General features: G+C 52.8%; 1 protein-coding gene across 1 annotated transcript; it reads left to right on the forward strand.

The window, feature by feature from the left end:
* The first annotated feature begins 1,592 nt into the window (after window positions 1–1,592).
* On the forward strand, window positions 1,593–2,409 carry LOC123074613 (monothiol glutaredoxin-S5). The gene has a single exon (XM_044497411.1). The coding sequence runs from the start codon at window positions 1,684–1,686 to the stop codon at window positions 2,098–2,100; it is 417 nt and encodes a 138-aa protein (XP_044353346.1). The 5' UTR covers window positions 1,593–1,683; the 3' UTR covers window positions 2,101–2,409.
* Window positions 2,410–20,637: the final 18,228 nt, after the last annotated feature.

The raw sequence follows: 20,637 nt of genomic DNA on the forward strand, positions 1-20,637 counted from the left end.
GAAACTGAATGTCATACCGAAGGTTAGGGCATTCCGGTGGCGGGTGCTCCGCGATATACTACCGGACTCCAAAATATTGAAGTATGGACATATTAAACCATTTGGCATATGTGACATCTGTCACGCTATATGGGGGAGGACTTGATGCATGGTCTCATTTCATGTACAGATGGTAAAAAGTTTTGGATTGTAGCAAGGATAGGTTTAATCTTCGCCTGCCAAGGTTGCACCCAGAAACATGGTCTCGTGATATTTTGCTAGACCCAATGTTCTCAGAGGACTCAAGATGCAAAATTATCACAATTATGCATGCCATATAGTCATCACGGAACCGATGGACACACAATGAAGATGGGTATGATCCGGTTCAGGCTATTAAAGGAATGCATGAAACCCCTTCTATCCTTGACATTCCATCGCGCCAGAGGACGCATGGGACGCAATGTTGAAGACCACCGGAGGCGGGATGGATCACCATCAACATGGACGGGTCTATCTTCGCTGATGGTATGTCGGGTGGAGCTGGTGGCATGGCCCGATCTCACCTATCGTTTCTTGGTGCATGGTGTAAGCCCTTGCGAGGAGTTTTCGACACATTCGTGTCGAGCTGCTGGCTACGAGAGAAGGGGTGATCTTCGCCCATTTGCGCGAGTATTCACATGTGATCATGGAGTTTGACTGCCTGGATCTTGTCAACCTACGGAACTCACATCAAAATTCACGTTCGGTTGCGGCGCCTGTCATACAAGAATTGGAGAATGTCATGCCTAGTTTTTCTTTGTTTTCGGTTCGTCATGTTGGTAGGGACCCGGATTTCCCGGCCCATCGATGTGCTCAGTGTGCTTGTACGTTTGAGGGTACGGATAGTTGGCTTGATCAAAGCCCATATTTTGTCAACTTTTTCTGCGAGGTAGATTTTGTCATTAGCAGCCTACGGGCAGATTGTAACCGGATATTATTTCGTTGAATAAAGTCCCAATTCGATGGAAAGAAAAAAATCCGCACCAGTGGTTTGTGCTCCCACCACTAGTGTGCCTCTCAACTCTAATGTACAGTAACTTGACCAAGTCAGAGAGAATCGGTGCGGGAAAAATACAAGTCAAGTAACACGAATAATCTGAATTCAGGAGGCCAACACGAAGAATCTGAATTCAGGACACGAGACCGGATAGTGTTGTTCTCCTGAAAGGACCTTGGTCATGCTCAACAAAGCGGTATCCTTGGAATCTTGTTTCTCAGAGCCAGAGCCAGAGCCAAGGAAAACAACATCCACCGGCCAAACACCCGAAAATTCCACACTGCGGTCCGGTGAGACCCTTTCAGCCCGCGCATCGCTGCCCACCCCCATGATCTGACTTCCAACTGCAACGCCGCCGTCCGCGTCGCAGCGGCTGTCGTCACGGATCCGGCGGCCCCGACAGCGGCTGACGCCCCTCCACGTCACTCCCCGCGACAACTCGTGTGCAGTCCCCGCGGAAAGCTCCCCCGCGTCCTGCGGGTCCCACATACTACCGCCGTGCTGTCGTCACCTTCCCACCTCACCTCCCTCCTCGCTGTATATATCTGGCCCCTTCACCTCCCCAAGCCATCACACACACGCCCAACAATCGCAGACACGAACCACACACCCGCGCAAGACAGGGAAAAGAGGGAAGGCCGGGAGCATCCACGTAGCCGTGCGCAATGTACCAAGCCATCCCCTACAGCAGCACCCGGCCCTGGGCCCGCCCGTCGCCGGCGGCGGAGGCGGCCGTCGCCGTCAAGACGGAGACCGCGGAGGCGTCGGCGTCCCGGGAGGACGCGGCGGGGGTTGAGAGGGCGGTGTCGGAGAGCCCGGTCGTGGTGGTGGGGAGGCGGGCCTGCTGCCTCACCCACGTGGTGAAGCGGCTGCTGCAGGGGCTCGGGGTCAACCCCGCCGTGCACGAGGTCGCCGACGAGGCCGCGCTCGCCGGGGTCGTGCCGGACGGCGGGGAGGCAGCGGCGCTCCCGGCGGTGTTCGTCGGGGGGAAGCTCCTCGGCGGCCTCGATCGCCTCATGGCCGTCCACATCTCCGGCGAGCTCGTGCCCATCCTCAAGAAGGCCGGCGCCCTCTGGCTCTGATCGGACCCTTCCTTCCTTTCCTTAGTTTCCTTTCGTCAGAAGACGGTGCCGCGGTGTAATCCTGGCCGTTGGATCGAATTTACTCTAGGATTTTGGGTTTCTTTAATGGTGTGCTAAATTTTTTCTCAACAAATATATTTATGAGAAAAAAAGAAACAGACAGCTAGCGTTACTGATTTTGGTAATTTATTTCGTCTGGTCATGAGCATGTGAATACGGAAGAAGAGCATGGGCGGCATTGCAGCGTCTGTACAGTTTGTCGTTTCCATTTCCGAGTTAATGTGAATCAGATGCTTCTTACGGAATCTTCACCTGCGGCCTGAAATTTCATTGTCCCTTTTTTTTCGTTAACATAAGTTAGGCGTCTGGTTTTCGTTGGTACACGGACGCTTGATTGGAGTCATGGTTGGTTGTTGAGAGGATATAGGTCGATGTTACTGCATACAGGTGGCATGGCTAACCTATGTCAATAGGGTATTCATGTCATGCGTACAGTACAACTCCTGATTCCATTCCAGTCCAACTGTTTCGGTGTTTGGTTGCGGATACTAATAAATCACCTATCAACAATCTGTCGTCGTTTGGTTGCTCGTTTCTAACAATCTTTTACTTGCATGCATCCTACTATGCTAGTCTAGGAAGGAGTAGGAAGTTGCATCATCATCAACAACTAGTCTTGGATTAGTCATCATACTTCTAGTTATAAAACTGCAGCCAGGAGAGGAGACGAGAAGCGGTAACTTGGAAAACTAACCGGGAGGGCCGGCGCTGCGCAGGTCGTCATAGTGTACCTCATGAAACTCCAGGCTCGTGTGGCATGTGGACAAGCAAGTGCGTAAGCAGTGATGGGATGGCCAGCCGGAAAAACGACCACAAAACGGCAGTCGCGCAAAGCAGACAAAATTAATTGCTCGTGCTGCCAAGGAAGGAAGGAAGAGGAGGATTCAGACTTGTTCTCTCGTGAGTTTTTGCGCGGCTCGCGTGACTCGGACGGGAGGAGAGGAGATAGATTCCGCACCCACTTGACCACAGCCACTCCGTCAGCGACGGGTGGATCTGCACAAAAATCTCCTATCCTCTCTTCTCCCCAGGTGCAAAGGTAAAAGTGTGCAATCCGTTCTGATGTGCGTTATGCTGCTGCATGGACACGCTTCACTCTGTAATCACACGAACTGTCGCAGTCGCCTCTGTTGAGTTCGCACTGCTGCCGTCTCCCGCACGCGCTTCCTGCGATGACGGAGCCAACCGCGGCCCGGCCTACCTTTCTCTGCCATTTGAAAACCTTTGTGGAGAGAGCAAAGGAAGGAAGGAGGCGACAAAAGGGCGACCGATCGGGTTGGCTTTGTGGTCCGCGCGCAGCAAGGAAGGAGCAGGAGGAGACGCGTCCACGGGCAGCCACCAGACGCACGTACGGATGCCCACCATGTGCGCCCCCAACGTCTTGCCGGCCGCGGCCGTCCCACTCTGCCCGCTTCAACAGCGGCGGTGCTACATAGTAAATGTCGAATTAGAGCATCTACGACCAGACTGGGCAATTCGACCCCTCAAATGTCTACGGATACGTCCGTGGATATTGATCAGCCTTAAATTTTCGTTCTCACAACCAAACACCTCAATTAGCGTACCTTAAATCCATACAAACTCCTGCAACTACGTAACGATGCATTACACACATCATCCGGCTAGTATATCATAACATACCATCAGACTACCAAAATTTGACATGAGTAGATGAAATCCCGCTCTACCCTATAAAACCGTCCAAGTTAGGAGAAAACCACGTTGTTTGTGGCCGTCCAACAACGTGGCCTCTTCGTTGTTCATGTAGAATACACAATTAAAGAAAATAGAAATTTGTTTGGAAGCAAAATAAACGAACAAAAAACTTTGAATTCAAGAAGATTATTGAAAACTGAACTTTATTTTTTCATTTTTTACAAAACATTAAAAAAAAGAATAACTACTACATATTGGAGTGTCACAGCCCTAGAATAATTGCTTGTAATTAGTTGCATCAGAAGCATACATACATCATTTTAAATTCAAGGAAATTGAATTGAGGGAATTATCAAAGCCTCATAAACCATTTAAAAATGATCAAGATTAAAAAAATCTCTTCAAACAAGTCCAAGGAAATGTTCCTATTAATCTCTGAAATGCTGGCAAGAGCTAAAATTCAAACCAATTTTTTTTTGGAATCCCAGAAATGATTATTTTGGGACTTTGAATTAAATCAATAATTATTTGAATTTGATTTATATTTGCTATGTATAAAATATAAATCCAATAATCCTGAAAACTTGTGAGTGCCTTTGAATATATTGTATCAAGCCACATAAATATTTTCAGAAGCTACTAAAATTATTTAGTCTAAAAACCAAATTAAAACAAACTACAGAAAATAGAAAACAGTAACGAAATTAGAAAACACACACACACACAATATGAGAGAGAGGAAGAGAGAGAGAGAGAGAGAGAGAGAGAGAGAGAGAGAGAGAGCGCTCACCTGGCGCAGCCCACCAGGGGCAAGGAGGTCTTCTTCCTCCTCGCGCCAGAAGGAATGGGTGCGTGCCCGACGGGCGCGCTCCACGCGACACCATCTGTTAGCCTGCCTCTACGTCGACGCCGAAAATGACTTCGCCGTTGCCGTCCGGATCGTTCTGACCTCCTCGGCTTTTCCCCCTCGTCCTCTCCCTCGCTATCCCCTCATGCCCGAGACGACCATGGACGCGGCGCTATGCACTACCACAGCCACCGGCCTTACCCCGTCCAATCACCATGTCCAGAGCGTCTGCATACTCGCTCTGGTAATCTTCCACCAACGGATTCGAGCCGAGGAGCCCTCAAGACGACGCCCGTGACCATCTTCTTCGCCCACGGCCGTCGGATGCCGGTGATCGACTCAACGCAGTCAAAGCCTCCCCAGCCTCGACGAAGGCACCAACAGCTTCGCCGTCAGCTCCTCTTTCTCTTTCCTCTAACCCCGTTGCTCCACTCGTTTCCTAGCTAGCTCCAACACCGTGCTGAGCTCCAGCCGCCGGCATGGTTGTTGAGGCTCGCGCTCCCGAGCTCCCTCGCTTGCACCTGTGGCACAGTCGTGCTCCTGGAGACCCCAAGATGTCGTAGAGCCTCTTAGATGGCCTCCCCATGCCCTGTAGTGTCGCCCGCGTAAGGCTCGTGGTTCCGACCACCGCCCATGTGCTCGCCGGCGTCGTTTCCACCCTCCCCGCGCCCAGCCACCTATACCACTGGACACGACACACATCCAGCTGCCTGTAGGACCTCTCCACACTACATTTGGTCGCTGGAGGAGCTTTTCCGGCGTGCCTCCGCCGTCGGGTGTGGTCGCCGACGTTTAACCGTCGGCTAACTACGTCATTAATACTAATTAATCTCCCATGTGTCGCTGACAGTGGCCCCCATGCCTGCTAATTAGTTTAGTTAGGGTCAATTAAAATCTGTTAACTAATTGAGTCAATGACACGCGGGCCCCACACGTCAGTTGATTTGCTGACATCACCTTTGGCCGACCTCATGATAACCCACAAGTATAGGGGACCGCAACAATTTTCGAGCGTATAGTATTCAACCCAAATTTATTGATTCGACACAAGGGGAGCTAAAGAATATTTGTAAGTATTAGCAGTTGAGTTGTCAATTCAACCACACCCAGAGATTAAATATCTGCAGCAAAGTGATCAGTAGCACAATAGTATAGTTATTTGATAGTGATAACAATGAGAGTAGCAGCAATAGTAACAGCAGTAGTAATTGTTTTGTAGCAGTTTTAACAGTAGTAACTTAGCAATAACAATATGTGAAAATCTCGTAGGCATTGGATCGGTGATAACGTTGGATAATATTCATCATATAACAGTCATAACCTAGGGCGACACAAAACTAGCTCCAACTCATAGACTAAGGGGTCCTCGGGCGTCCGGCCTATTAGCCATGGGCCGGACTAATGGGCTGTGAAGATGTGAAGACCGAAGACTGCACCCGTGTCCGGATAGGACTTTCCTTGGCGTGGAAAGCAAGCTTGGCGACCAAATATGTAGATTCCTTTCTTTGTAACCGACCCTGTGTAACCCTAGATCCTCCCGGTGCCTATATAAACCGGAGGACTTAGTCCGGAGAGGGAGATACTCATTACTATAGTCATACATGCTAGGCTTTTAGGGTTTAGCCATTACGATCTCGTGGTAGATCAACTCTTGTAATACTCATATTCATCAAGATCAATCAAGCAGGAAGTAGGGTATTACCTCCATAGAGAGGGCCCGAACCTGGGTAAACATTGTGTCCCCTGTCTCCTGTTAACATCGACCTTAGACGCACAGTTCGGGACCCCCTACCCGAGATCCGCCGGTTTTGACACCGACATTGGTGCTTTCATTGAGAGTTCCACTGTGCCGTCCTCAAGAGGTTTGATGGCCCCTTCAATCGTCAACAACGATGCCGTCCAGGGAGAAACCTTCCTCCCCGGACAGATCTTCGTGTTCGGCGGCTTCGCACTACGGGCCAACTCGCTTGGCCATCTGAAGCAGATCGACAGCTACGCCCCTGGCCACCAAGTCAGATTTGGAAGCGTGAACTATGTTGCGGACATCCGTGGAGACTTGATCTTCGCTGGATTCGAGACCGCAGCAGCCGCTCCCTGTCACACCGATGCACACGATCTAAATCTGTCATTGGACCACACTCAGGAGATTGCTCCCGTAACTGCTCTGGCCTTAGATCCGGAGCAGATCGTGCCATCTGAGGATGGGAAGCTCAACCCCACCACGGAGGCCACGGATTCCGCGGCATCAGAGCCGCACACAGACTCCAACTCATGGGACATCCGCGTCACCGGAACTCCGGACTCGACGCCGAGCTTGATCGGCTATCGATCTTCGAGTTCAACGCCGCAGATATCTTCCAGCTAAACTCATTAAAGAGCCTGTCCCTGGCAGGAGACTCACAGCCGAACTATGTCCGGTGCGAACTAGCGGCCAATGATAGAGAATTTTGCTTCCCACCCACCACCCACTTCATAGCCACTGTCGGGTACCTAACCGACATGCTTGACTACGGCTCCGAAGACATCGACGACATGGACGACGATGCTGATGAGGAGCAGGGCCAAAACCCGCCATTTACTGGACGCTGGACGGCCACTTCTTCGTACGATGTGTACATGGTGGATACACCCAAAGCAACTAGCGGCGACGACAAAGAATATCCAGTTGAGAATAAACCTCCTGAGACACACCCCAAGCGCCGGCTTCCTCGGCGGTGCCCTAAGTCACGTCGTTCCAAAGACAACAATACTGGCACCGGAGAAAATAATACTCCGGACAATGCCGAAAACAATGAAGACCCCGTCGAGGTAACCTTCGAACAGGAGGAACGGGAAAATGGGCAAGTTAGCCCTGATGAACAGGCCATACATGACGATTCGGAGGACGATAATTATCTTCCGCTCTCCGAAGATGAGGTAAGCCTCGGCTACGAGGATTTAATCGTGCCCGAGGAACCTCTCGAGCAGGGGCGCTTCAAGCGCAGGCTAATAGCCACTGCAAGGAGCCTAAAAAAGAAACAGCAGCAGCTTCAGGCTGACCAAGATTCTGCTCAATGACAGATGGACAAATGTCCTGGCAGCCAAAGAATACGGCCTCAAGCTCCCAGCCAGGAGTTACCTGAAGCGCAAACTGCTGCCCCAGTTTGATGAGGAGGCGCCAGAGCTCATACCTCACTCGCACAACGCAGCCGACCGACCACAGCGCGGTCGGGACAATGCGGCAGGCCGACCACAACTTGGTCGGGATAAAGCGGCAATTCAAGCCGAACAACAACCTACCCCACCGCCACGTAAAAACAGAAACAACACAGCTCGGGGTGATACATACGACCTTCGGCGGGACCTGGACAGTAAAGCAGGATATACCAGATCGATCTACGGATCACGAGGACGTACCGCGACACACGGCGATGGCTATCTATTCGGACGCGACAAACCGAGTCACGCCCGGGCCGAAAACTGCAGACGGACTCTATCGGAGCTACGTCGCGATGCGGCCCGATATAGAGGCGCCGCACACCCTCTTTGCTTCACTGATGGAGTAATGGATCACGAGTTCCCAGAAGGGTTTAAACCCGTAAATATTGAATCATACGACGGAACAACAGATCCCATGGTGTGGATTGAGGATTTTCTTCTCCATATCCATATGGCCCGCGGAGACGACCTTCATGCCATCAAATACCTCCCGTTAAAACTCAAAGGACCAGCTCGGCACTGGTTAAATAGTCTACCTAAAAAATCAATTGGCAGCTGGGAGGAGTTGGAAGATGCCTTCCGCGATAACTTTCAAGGTACATATGTCCGGCCACCGGATGCCGATGACCTAAGTCACATTGTCTAGCAGCCCAGAGAGTCTGCCAGAAAGCTCTGGACTAGGTTCTTAGTTAAAAAGAACCAAATTGTCGACTGTCCGGACGCCGAAGCCCTCGCGGCCTTCAAACACGGCGTCCGGGACGAGTGGCTTGCCCGCCACCTCGGTCAGGAAAAACCAAAGTCTATGTCAGCCCTTACCGCTATGATGACCCGCTTTTGCGCGGGAGAAGACAACTGGCTCGCCCGTAGAAGCAATAGCGCCAGCGATCCGGGCACCTCCGAAGTGCGGGACGGTAATGGAAATCCACGACGCAACAAAAACAAACGCCGCAATAATAATGAGGGCACGCAGGACACAACGGTTAACGCTGGATTCAGCGGCCCCACACCCGGCCAACGGAAAAAGCCATTTACAACAAACAAAGACAGACCGTCCAATTTAGACAAAATATTGGATAGGCCCTGCCAGATTCATGGCCACCCCAATAAACCAGCTAATCACACCAACAAAAGCTGTTGGGTCTTCAAACAGGCCGGAAAGTTCAATGTCGAACACAAGGGGAAGAGGCCGCCCGACGATAGCGACGACGAAGAGACTCACCAACTGAACAACGGGGGTCAGAAGCAGTTTCCCCCCGAAGCAAAAAAAAACAGTAAACATGGTATACATGACGCACACCCCTAGAGGTGAGCGCACAGAACACTCCCTCCGTACATGAGATCATACTACGGCTACCTCAGCCGAACTACACAGCGGCCTTATCACGCCGCCGGTCTCCATTCAATATGACCGATCAATCTCCATATTGGACTAGCAATTCGGCTTCCCACGTTCGCCTAATATGCCTTCAAAGTGGGTACCGCGCATACATAATTATGCACTTGAAATACCCTGGGCACCGGCGGAAGCACAATACGGGTGTGCCTGCAACCCCCTACTTTTCTAACTGCCTTTTTTCCTTTTTATTATCCCCTCCACATGTAGCTCAAGGGCCGCTCACCCCGCGGACTCTACCAGAGTTCGGGTTCGTACAATCATCCAAGGGTTATTCCTGTCAAGAAATTCCTTAACCGAGGACAGGAGGTCCAAAATAACTTTTTGTAGACTGCGCTCTCTATTCCAAGCCTGTAAAGTGCCTTTTTCCTCAGCCTTCGACCCTGGCATGTCAAATAGCCAGGGTTGCGGCTTTGTTATCTATATAATAATTGGCATATCACTCAGCTCCCAGTAAAAGTAACCAGTTTCCAGTATTGACTTTTTCCTAATCGATCCGAATTTTTGCTCATGTGGTTGTTTTACACACACACCTCAGCATAACTCGCCAGGGGCTCGGTATGGGAACAAATGAGTTGTCGGCAAGTCCGAACAGCTTTATAGCGTACTTCGGCGTCACGACTTTGGCCTTATATGCATCAGCTCTGAATCATGTCTTGGGTCAATAGTTGGGTTGCCCGGCTCCTGTGCTTGCTACCCTACGTTCCGCTCTATCGGCTAGGGTAGTAAAGGGAGAACTACTGCGATTGTGCTTCCGGTTCATCTGGTCAAGCACCTCAGTAGAGAAAGCCGAAAACTGACTGTCATGATGCGGCGAGAGCTGGTCAACCACTCGACGACTTATCGGAATCTCTAGCGATTCTCTCCGTGTCATACGAAGGATCTTTTTCAGATCATTTTGGCAACACATCGTATTAAAAATAGGCCGCGTACATACCAGGGGCTATATCGTAGACCCACCATAAAAATCCTATGGCTAAGTGAAAGTGTTAACGCCCTATAGTCTGATTGCCTGGTTCGCCGCATTGTCACCTCCTTCATGGACCAAGACGTTGGGTCAAGAGTGATCAAATGCTTTTCCGAACACCCCCGTACTTCCTACGAGGGGGCTGAAGCCGACGACTGGAAAACTTTCAGATTATATAAAAGCGGCCGCACAGGAGGAACAAAAGCTTTCGAGCAAAACATAAAAATAGATTAAATATAAAATTGTCTTTTACAATTCCCATACACCTCACTCGATTATTATGTCTTTCGAGCATTGACTCTCTATCAAGCGGGCAGCCTCTAAGACGTGCTCAAAACAATGCTCTGGTGCGTGATGGTCCTTGCCCTTGGGTGGACTCTTCGCCGCAACATCGATGGCCTTCATCTTCCCCCAGTATGTCTTGACACGGGCAAAGGCCATCCGTGCACCCTCAATGCACGCCGACCGCTTAACAGCGTCGATACGCGGCGCCGCATCACCAAGCCGCTGCACCAAGCCGAAGTAGCTATTCGAAATAGGCTCAGTCGGCCACAGCCGGATTATGAAGTTCTTCGTGGCAGCGCCGGATATCCTATGAAGCTCGGCCCATTGGGACATCTGTTCATTCAGCAACACAGGGCGCTTTGATGCGCCAAATTGTGACCAGAAAAGCTTCTCGGTTGCATACCCCTCTCGCGCTTGGTAAAACTGCACCGCATCGGAAGAACTCTTCGGCAAGTCTAAAAACTCGTCTGGAGAACTCCACACTTGGTTAAGCTGAGCATAGTTCGGATCGCCGAACTTAGTCTGTAGCAAAAAGGTCTTACCGGCCGCAATCTCTCCAGCTTGCCGGATTTCCTCACCGGCTGCTCTGGATTCAGACTGCGCTTCTCTCGCCTCTCGCAAGGCCTTGTCAAGTTCAGCCATTTTGGCTTCATTCTCCTTCTCAAGAAATTCACAGCGGCTAGTAGCATTTTTTAGTTCGAGCGCCATCGTGGATATTTTCTCCTCGTCTTGGCGCCGAGCAGCTTGTTCGGCCTTTAACTCAGTCGATGCCTTTTCGGCAGCCGCATTACTAAACTGAGCCTACTCCTTGGCCCGGGCCAGCTCCGCCCGAAGAATCTCAGCGGCGGCGGCACCATCTGCAACCATGCATATCCCAGTATGCAACTTTCAGCGTCACGCCTATATTACAAATATGTATGTGTAAGGACTGCTCCGAATACATACCTTGCGACTCGTCAAGACGCATATTGATTAACGCAATGTCATCCCGTGCCACATCAAGCTGCCGCTGTAGCTCGGCAATATCCGTAGTCCGGGAAGTAGCCAGGGGGGAAGCAACCCGTGTTCCAGTTAACCAGATTAGTCCTTGAGTGTTTCTTCTTGATCCTTCGTTCGCCTCCCATGGGAAGCCAACCCGAGTCTCAGGGGCTACTACCTATACACAGGTGCATTTTTGCAAATAAAATATGGTTGAAAATATTACATCACAAACCTCGAAGCCTCTTAGCAGGCTCTTGAAGGCTTCATTCAATCTGCTCTTCGCGGACAGAATCTTCTCAACCACCGTACCCATCAAGGTACGCTGTTTCTCCGAGACAGATGCTTTTCGCAGCATATCCCTCAACATATCCGGCGCCGCCGGGTCTCCGGAAGCCGCTGTAGGAGCACGACCATCCTTTGAAGGAACCCGTACACCCGTCTCCAGAATCATCGTTGGCTGAAAACCAGATAGTCTGGGGCCTTCATTGTTGGCCCCCGAATCCCGGACGATCAGAGGTTCACCTTCGGGTACTGCCTCTTTCATCCCCCGCGCCGCTTGTTGATCAAGAAAAACCCTCCGAGATGACACTTCGGAGTCATCCACCTTATTGGGCGAGGAGGTTGGGGAAGGCATCTCGCTTTCCATCATCTCTGGGAGGAGATCTCCCGAAGAAGAGGATTGCCCAGGAAAACTTTGTGCCGAACTGTAAAAATACGTAGGCATGTTACATGTCTCTTCGGTAACAGGAAAGGAACGGGACGCGATCAAAGCACCCCAGATTCACTTACGATCTGGTCGAGGGCTTGTCCTCACGACGGAGCTGTTCAACGGCGTCGCCTTCCAATCCCGAGCCGCCCGACGGTGGCATCTTGCCCCTCTTGGGAGACCGCCCCTCCCAACCTTCGGAGGCGGCCCTTTTCTTCCTGAATGGAGAAGGGATACTTGCTTCTCCTTCGCCTTCGTCTTCAGGCGAAGAAATGTTGATTTCTCCGGACGCGGTATCTAATTTACCTCTGGAACGAAGGTCATTCCGGGTCTTCCCACTTTCCACCTTGCCCTCCTCTACCGGCGCCTGGTATGGTGCCGGTACCAGCATCCTTGTTAATACGGGGTCCGCTGAGTCTTCGGGAAGAGGGGCCGGACACCTAATCCGTTCCACTTTCTTTATCCAGCCCTGGAAAAAGATGGTTTGCTTAGTGTCTTACCACAGGATACCTGATTAGGAGGTGTTTGGCGGACGGATACTTACCGTGGTGTCCGGATGGTTACAGTCAAGGCCGATGTCTTCGGTAGTATCTGGCCATTATTTACGTTTCCCGAAAAATAATTTCCACATCCCTTTGTGCGTAGTGCCGAAGAAGTGTTTAAGTGTCCGCGGCCCTTCGGGATTAAACTCCCATAGGCGGAGAGGCCGCCTTTGGCACGGCAAGGTCCGACGAACCAACATTACCTAAATAACGTTGACAAGATCGATATCCTTCTTAATGAGGCTTCGGATGCGACTCTGCAGAGTCCGCACGTCATCAACTGATCCCAGTCCAACCCCTTATTAATCCATGATGCAAGCTGAATAGGGGGGCTGGATCGGAACACAGGCGCAGCTGCCCACTTGGAACCACGGGGCTCGGTGATATAGAACCACTCCTGCTGCCATAAGTCGGAAGATTCTGTGAAGGATCCTTTTAGCCAAACAGCGCTGGTAAGCTTGCTCACTGAGGCACCACCGCACTCCGCCTGCTCCCCCTCTATCACTTGCGGCTTCACATTGAAGGTCTTGAGCCACAAGCTGAAGTGTCGAGGAGTTCGGAGGAAGGCTTCGCACGTGACAATAAACACCGAGATGAGAAGAACAGAGTTCGGGGCGAGATCGTGAAAATCTAGTCCATAATAGAACAATAGTCCATAATAGAACCCTAATCCTCGGAGGAAGTGGGAAACGAACACGACCCTCTCGCCGGATCTGGGGGTAGGGATAACCTGCCCTTCCGTGGGAAGCCGATGGAGGATTTCTGCGGTCAGATATCTTGCCGCCCGAAGCTTCGCAATATCCTCCTCTGTGACAGAAGAAGCCACCCACCGGCCTTGACGGCTGGATCCGGACATGACTGAGGCTTGCGACGATTGAAACCTGGGTGTTGGAACTCGAGGTAGTAAGGGTTGAGGAAGAAGCAAGCGTGGAGAAGAAAGACGGGTCTGTACCCCTTTATAAAGGCCGTGAATATCGAACACCTCCTCCCGGGCCTTAAAGCTTGCATATTCCCAAGGAGTTGTACCCTAAAGACGGTTGGGTTACCCACGTCCGTGTCGATAAAGAATCCCTTAATAAGGGGACACGATCTCTGCTTGGATAAGATGTGCCAATGACAACCGCGCCTCGGAACGTGGGGCAGCAGGCGAAAAAACGGTTCGAAATAATGACCGGACTGACGTGATGTCATGTTGTAAAAAGTTGCCAGAGGATTGGACTTATAAATTATTATGCCCTCTGTGGAAGTATATGCTACTTGTGTTGCAGAGCCGAACTCGCTCGTCCGAAGACCATTGTGAAGTATCCGGAAAGGGGGGAACCCGCCTTGCAATGCCAAAGACAAATCTGCGCGCCGGACTCCTCGTCATTGAAGCAAGGTTCAGGGGCTACTGAGGGAGTCCTGGACTAAGGGGTCCTCGGGCGTCCGGCCTATTAGCCATGGGCCGGACTAATGGACTGTGAAGATGCGAAGACCGAAGACTGCACCCGTGTCCGGATAGGACTCTCCTTGGCGTGGAAAGCAAGCTTGGCGAGCAAATATGTAGATTCCTTTCTTTGTAACCGACCCTGTGTAACCCTAGATCCTCCCGGTGCCTATATAAACCGGAGGACTTAGTCCGGAGAAGGAGATACTCATTACTATAGTCACACAGGCTAGGCTTTTAGGGTTTAGCCATTACGATCTCGTGGTAGATCAACTCTTGTAATACTCATATTCATCAAGATCAATCAAGCAGGAAGTAGGGTATTACCTCCATAGAGAGGGCCCGAACCTGGGTAAACATTGTGTCCCCTGTCTCCTGTTACCATCGACCTTAGACGCACAATTTAGGACCCCCTACCCGAGATCCGCCGGTTTTGACACCGACACCCGCCTGGCCTTGGTCGTCATGGCTTGCGTCACAGGAACCTCGTGAGGTGCCCCTTGCCTTGATCTCTCCGCCCCTCGCGAGCTAGCCTGGGGAGGCCGCCCCCGAGGAGGTCTTGCGTCATCCGCCTCGCGAGGCTTGGCCCCTCGCGACGGTCTTGAGTGCTTGCTGGTGAAGATGGGCCGTACAGGGCCGCTGGTGGAGCCACGCCGTGGGTCGCAGGCAGGCAAGTCTGGGGACCCCCGTTCCGAGGACGCCGACAGTAGCCCCCGGGCCCAAGGCGCGCTCGGACTTGGCTTCGAGGCGAAGCCAAAGGGCAAGTGCGGAGCGCCGCGGGCCCCAACAGCCTGCGGCCTCGGTTGACGCGTGGCGATTGATTGCACGTGGGCGTCTCCGCTTCCCCACGCTGCCTCGGCAACTGCCCGACTTGACGAGTCCCTGCTGCATGCAGAGAAAAATCATCATTCCCTGTGATCGTGGGGATCGCCGGTTGGCCTTCTCCCGCTATAAATGAGGAGGGGGGTGGAGCCCCCGTCGCTCATCTCTTCCTGCTCCGCTCGCTTCTTCTCCCTTGCTTCATTGCTAGCAGCGACACCCATGACGCCTGCGAAGAGGTTCTCAGTCGCAGAGAAGGGGAAGGCTCGCCAGGAGGGGCCCGGCTCGCCGCCGCCCCCGCAAGCACGCCGCGACCCCCGCCGTGGCCCCTCGCGACCGCGGCGGTGCCTCTTCGCGTGGTGGGAGTCGCCCAGGTCGTGGCAGCCCCGTCGATGAAGGGAGGCGCGCCATGGTCGCGCGACCTCCCAGGTCGCGCTTCCACTCGACGGAGGTGCTGCCGGAGTTTGTCGTGTGGTCGGAGAAACCCGGCCGGCGCCTGGCTTCAGCTCCCACCCTTCTTCGGCGGCGAGCTGCTGGCCACGGGTCCAGGCGGCCTCTGCCTGCAGGCGGACAGCTGCTGCAGCAAGACTTCATGGGTTGTGGTCGAGGTCTCCGTCGCGGGCAACGCAGCCCTGGCTCGCGGCTGGCAGACGTTTCCCCACGCGCGTGGCCTAGGCCGGCGGTGCACCCTTCACTTTAAGTACGACGGCAACGCGTCCCTCTACGTGAGGGTGTTCGGGGAGGATGGTCGCCGTGTCGGGTGCTTCCCTGAGGACAACGACGGCGGCGAAGTGCTTGGCCTTGGCAATGGCCGCGACGAGGATGAGGGCGGGATCGTCCTCAGCATTGGCCGCGGCTCGCCCAACTATGGAGGCTCTTCTTCCGGCGACAGCTCCAGCAACGGCGGCTATGACCAGCCGCCACACCGCCGCGTCCGCTTCGAGGGTGGCAGCGGGTCGTCTCGTCGCCGCTCCCCGGTGAAGCGCGAGGAGGGGTCTGGCTGAGCCCAGGAGAGCGCCATGGGTCCACCTTCGCGGAACACCGTGGGGGCGCGCGCCACTTTTGTTTCGTTCTTCCTTTTCTTCCTGCATCGAGAAAGAGACAAGTATGGGGCCCCGCAGGGGCGTGCAATGAACCGTGATTCCAAGTTGCTGGTTTATGTTTATCGTTCCTGTGTCGCCTTGCAGTATTTATGTTTTGTGTGAACGTGTGGCGATAGCTTATGTCGATGTGTTTGAAGTAGTTTCCACCTCGTGAGGCGCGTGATTCCCAGTGCTTGGCGAGACCTCCTTAGCCCAGGAGGCGTCTAGGAACTGCAAAAAACTTGTTAGGAAACTCTTATTCTTCCGAGCCTTGGCCGTAGGCGCAGCCGGCCATGACCCAATGCTTTGTATCGCGGTACCCGAGGGGCACGGATTAAAGTGAGGGATGTGCGCTAGCTTGCGAGCTCGAGCGAGGGTGCCTCGCGAAGACCAGGAAAAATGCTCATGAGCGCACCTGTCCAGCCCCCTCGCGAGGCATGCGAGGGAGAGTACGGGAAAGAAAACAGAGGAGAAAGACGATCGAACCAAGGTGACAGAAAACACCAGAATGACAATTCCATTAAAGGGGGGCAAGCCAACTACGGAAAGCAAATGAAAAGCCGCGTCCGGCACCTAGTTTAGTCTTCTCACCAGCGCGGAGCTAAGTGCTGCCACTAGGACGTGGGAGGGAGCCCCCGAGGCCCGAGGGCGGCACTCCTGAGACTCCGGGGCGTGTACAACCCCACTCATTATTACGTGAGAGTGTCACGAGCGGAGACCTTCATAGGCACAGGGCCTTGCTTCACAGGCTCTGGGCCTTGCTTCATGGGTAGAACTTCCGGAGGTGCTGGATGTTCCAGGCGTTCTGGATGGGGACCCCGTCCTGTGTCTCCAGGCGCATGGCGCCAGGCCTGGAGACGTGGGCGACCCTAAACGGGCCCTCCCACATGGGCGAGAGCTTATGCAGCCCTTCCCTGGAGAGCACCCGCCTTAGGACGAGGTCGCCCACCTCGAGCGTCCTGGAGTGGATGCTGCTGCAGTGATACCGCCGCAGCGCCTGCTGGTATCTCGCCGCCCGAAGCATGGCTTCGCGGCAGCGTTCCTCTCCCAGCACAAGGTCCATCCCCCGCATGGCGTCCTGCTGCGTCTCATCGAACGCCAGGACCCGCGGGGAGCGATGCTTGACCTCGTGAGGTAGAACCGTGATACGTCTCCGTCGTATCTATAATTATTGATTGTTCCATGCCAATATTATACAACTTTTATATACTTTTGGCAACTTTTTATACTATTTTTTGGGACTAACATATGATCCAGTGCCTAGTGCCAGTTCCTGTTTGTTGCATGTTTTTTGTTTCGCAGAAAATCCATATCGAACGGAGTCCAAACGGAATAAAAACTGACGGAGATTTTTTTGGAATATATCTGATTTTTGGGAAGTGGAATCAACGCGAGACGATGCCCGAGGGGGCCATGAGGCAGGGGGCGCGCCCTTCTTTCGCCGCAAGAAAGCTAATATCCGAATAAAAATCATGTTCAAATTTCAATCCAATCGGAGTTGCGGATCTCCGGTTATAAAAGAAACGGTGAAAGGCCAGATCTGGGAGCTCTCGCCCCTCCCATTCCATGGAGACCAAGGACCAGAGGGGAAACTCTTCTCCCATCTAGGGATAAGGTCAAGGAAGAAGAAGAAGAAGGGGGTCCCTCTCCCCCTGTCTTTCGGTGGTGCCGGAACACCGCCGGGGCCATCATCATCACCGCAATCTACACCAACAACTTCACCGCCCTCATCACCAACTCTTCCCCCCTCTATGCAGCGCTGTAATCCCTCTTTTACCCGCTATAATCTCTACTTAAACATGGTGCTCAATGCTATATATTATTTCCCAATGATGTATGGCTATCCTATGATGTTTGAGTAGATCCGTTTTGTCCTATGGGTTAATTGATGATCGTGATTGGTTTGAGTTGCATGTTTTATTTTTGGTGCTGTCCTATGGTGCTCTCCATGTCGCGCAAGCGTGAGGGATTCCCGCTGTAGGGTGTTGCAATACGTTCATGATCCGCTTATAGTGGGTTGCTTGAGTGACAGAAGCATAAACCCGAGTAAGGGGGTTGTTGCGTATGGGATAAAGGGGACTTGATGCTTTAATGCTATGGTTGGGTTTTACCTTAATGATCTTTAGTAGTTGCGGATGCTTGCTAGAGTTCCAATCATAAGTGCATATGATCCAAGAAGAGAAAGTATGTTAGCTTATGCCTCTCCCTCAAATAAAATTGCAATAATGATTACCGGTCTAGTTATCGATTGCCTAGGGACAAATAACTTTCTCGTGACAACAAGCTCTCTACTAAAACTAACTTAGTTGTGTCTTCTTCTAAACATCCCCTATATTTTATTTACGCGCTCTTTATTATCTTGCAAACTTATCCAACAACACCTACAAAGTACTTCTAGTTTCATAATTGTTCTAGGTAAAGCGAACGTTAAGCGTGCGTAGAGTTGTATCGGTGGTCGATAGAACTTGAGGGAATATTTGTTCTACCTTTAGCTCCTCGTTGGGTTCGACGCTCTTACTTATCGAAAGAGGCTATAATTGATCCCCTATACTTGTGGGTTATCAAACCGCTTCTGCTCCATAGACGAGGAAGAACGGGGTCTCGCCCGTTGGCTTGGTGGCGGTGGTGCGGATGGACCACAACACAGACTGGAGCTCGTCATGCCAGCCCCTGCCGCAGGCCTCGAGCTTCTTCTTGAAGGTCCTGGTCTTGAGTCCTCACAGGACCTCCGCGTTGGCGCGTTCGGCCTGACCATTGCTCCTGGGGTGTGCTACTGATGCATAGCAGATCTGCGTTCCAAGGTTAGCACAATATGTTTTGAAGAGATTGCTAGTGAACTGTGAGCCATTGTCGGTGATGATGCGATTGGGGACCCCGAATCGGCTCACGAGGCCCTTTATGAACTTGACCTCAAATCCGGCCGGGATGGTGCGGACAACTTCTACCTCCGCCCATTTGGTGAACTTGTCGATGGCGACGTAAAGGTAGCGGTAGCCCCCAGGCGCTCGAGGGAACGGGCCTAAGATATCCAGCCCCCAGACTGCGAATGGCCACGAGAGCGGGATGGTTTGGAGGCCCTGAGCCGGCTGATGGGTCTGCTTGGCGTGGAACTGGCAGGCCTCGTAGGATTTCACCAGCTCGGTTGCGTCGTTAAGCGTCGTAGGCCAGTAGAACCCACTGCGAAACGCCTTGCCAACGAGGGTTCATGAGGACGATTGGTGCCCGCAGTCTCCGCCATGTATGTCAGCTAGCAACTCGTTCCACTGTTCCCTGGAGATGCATCATAAGGAAACATCATTTGGTCGCTTCCTGTATAACTCACCGTAGCCTGTCGGGCCACGCGCTCCGCGTCTTCCTCTTTCTCCAGCAGCGTCCCTTGCGTCAGGTATTCCTTGAACTCCATGGTCCAACACCCCTCCTGAGGCTCGAGCACCAGGAGTAGGCGCGCTCCCGAGGTTGGGCCGCATGCCGGGGCTCCCGAGGCAGGTGGTTGGGGGGAGCTCCTCCCGAGGCGGTGCCAGTCCTGAAAGCGGAGGTGCTGCCGAAGGCTTGAAGAGCCGCTCCTCGAAGACGCCATGCTCTTGTGGTTGTCGCTTGGACGCCCTTTTGGCGATGTCGTCGGCCTCCTTGTTGGTGCCACGGGGCACGTGCTGCAACTCCAAACCCAAGAAATGCTTTTCCATTTTGCGTACCTCCGCAAGGTATGCCTCCATGTGCTCGTCCTTCGGCTCGTATACCTTGTTGGAGAAGTTGACGAGAAGCTGCGAGTCGCCCCTAATGGTGAGGCGCTTCTGTTGGGGAACGTAGCGGAAATTTAAAATTTTCTACGTATCACCAAGATCAATCTATGGAGTCATCTAGAAATGAGAGAGAGGGGAGTGCATCTACATACCCTTGTAGATCGCGTGCGGAAGCGTTCAAGAGAACGGGGTTGATGGAGTCGTACTCGTCGTGATCCAAATCACCGATGATCCTAGCACCGAACGGACGGCACCTCCGCGTTCAACACACGTACGGAGCGGGGACGTCTCCTCCTCCTTGATCCAGCAAGGGGGAGGAGAAGTTGATGGAGATCCAGCAGCACGACGGCGTGGTGGTGGAAGTAGCGGGATCCCGGCAGGGCTTCGCCAAGCGCAAGCGGGGAGGAAGAGGTGTCACGGGAGGGAGGGAGGCGCCAGGGCTTGGGGTGCTGCTCCCATGCGCCTCCCTACTATATATAGGGGTGGAGGGGGCTGGTTTCTTGCCCTCCAAGTCCATTGGGGCGTTGGCAAAGGTGGGGGAAAGAAATCCCATCATTTCCCTTCCCCACCGATTGTTATCCCCCCTTTTTAGGGATCTTGATCTTATCCCTTCGGGATATGATCCTATTCCTTCTAAGGTGGGATCTTGGTGCGCCTTGACCAGGGGTGTGGGGCCTTGCCCCCACTACCCACGTTCATGTGGGTCCCCCCATGCAGGTGGGCCCCACTTCGGAACCTTCTAGAACCTTCCCGGTACAATACCGAAAAATCCCGAACATTTTCCGGTGGCCAAAATAGGACTTCCCATATATAAATCTTTACCTCCGGACCATTC

The sequence above is a fragment of the Triticum aestivum genome, chromosome 3D (genome assembly GCF_018294505.1).
Source record: "Triticum aestivum cultivar Chinese Spring chromosome 3D, IWGSC CS RefSeq v2.1, whole genome shotgun sequence".
NCBI classification, from domain to species: Eukaryota; Viridiplantae; Streptophyta; class Magnoliopsida; order Poales; family Poaceae; genus Triticum; species Triticum aestivum.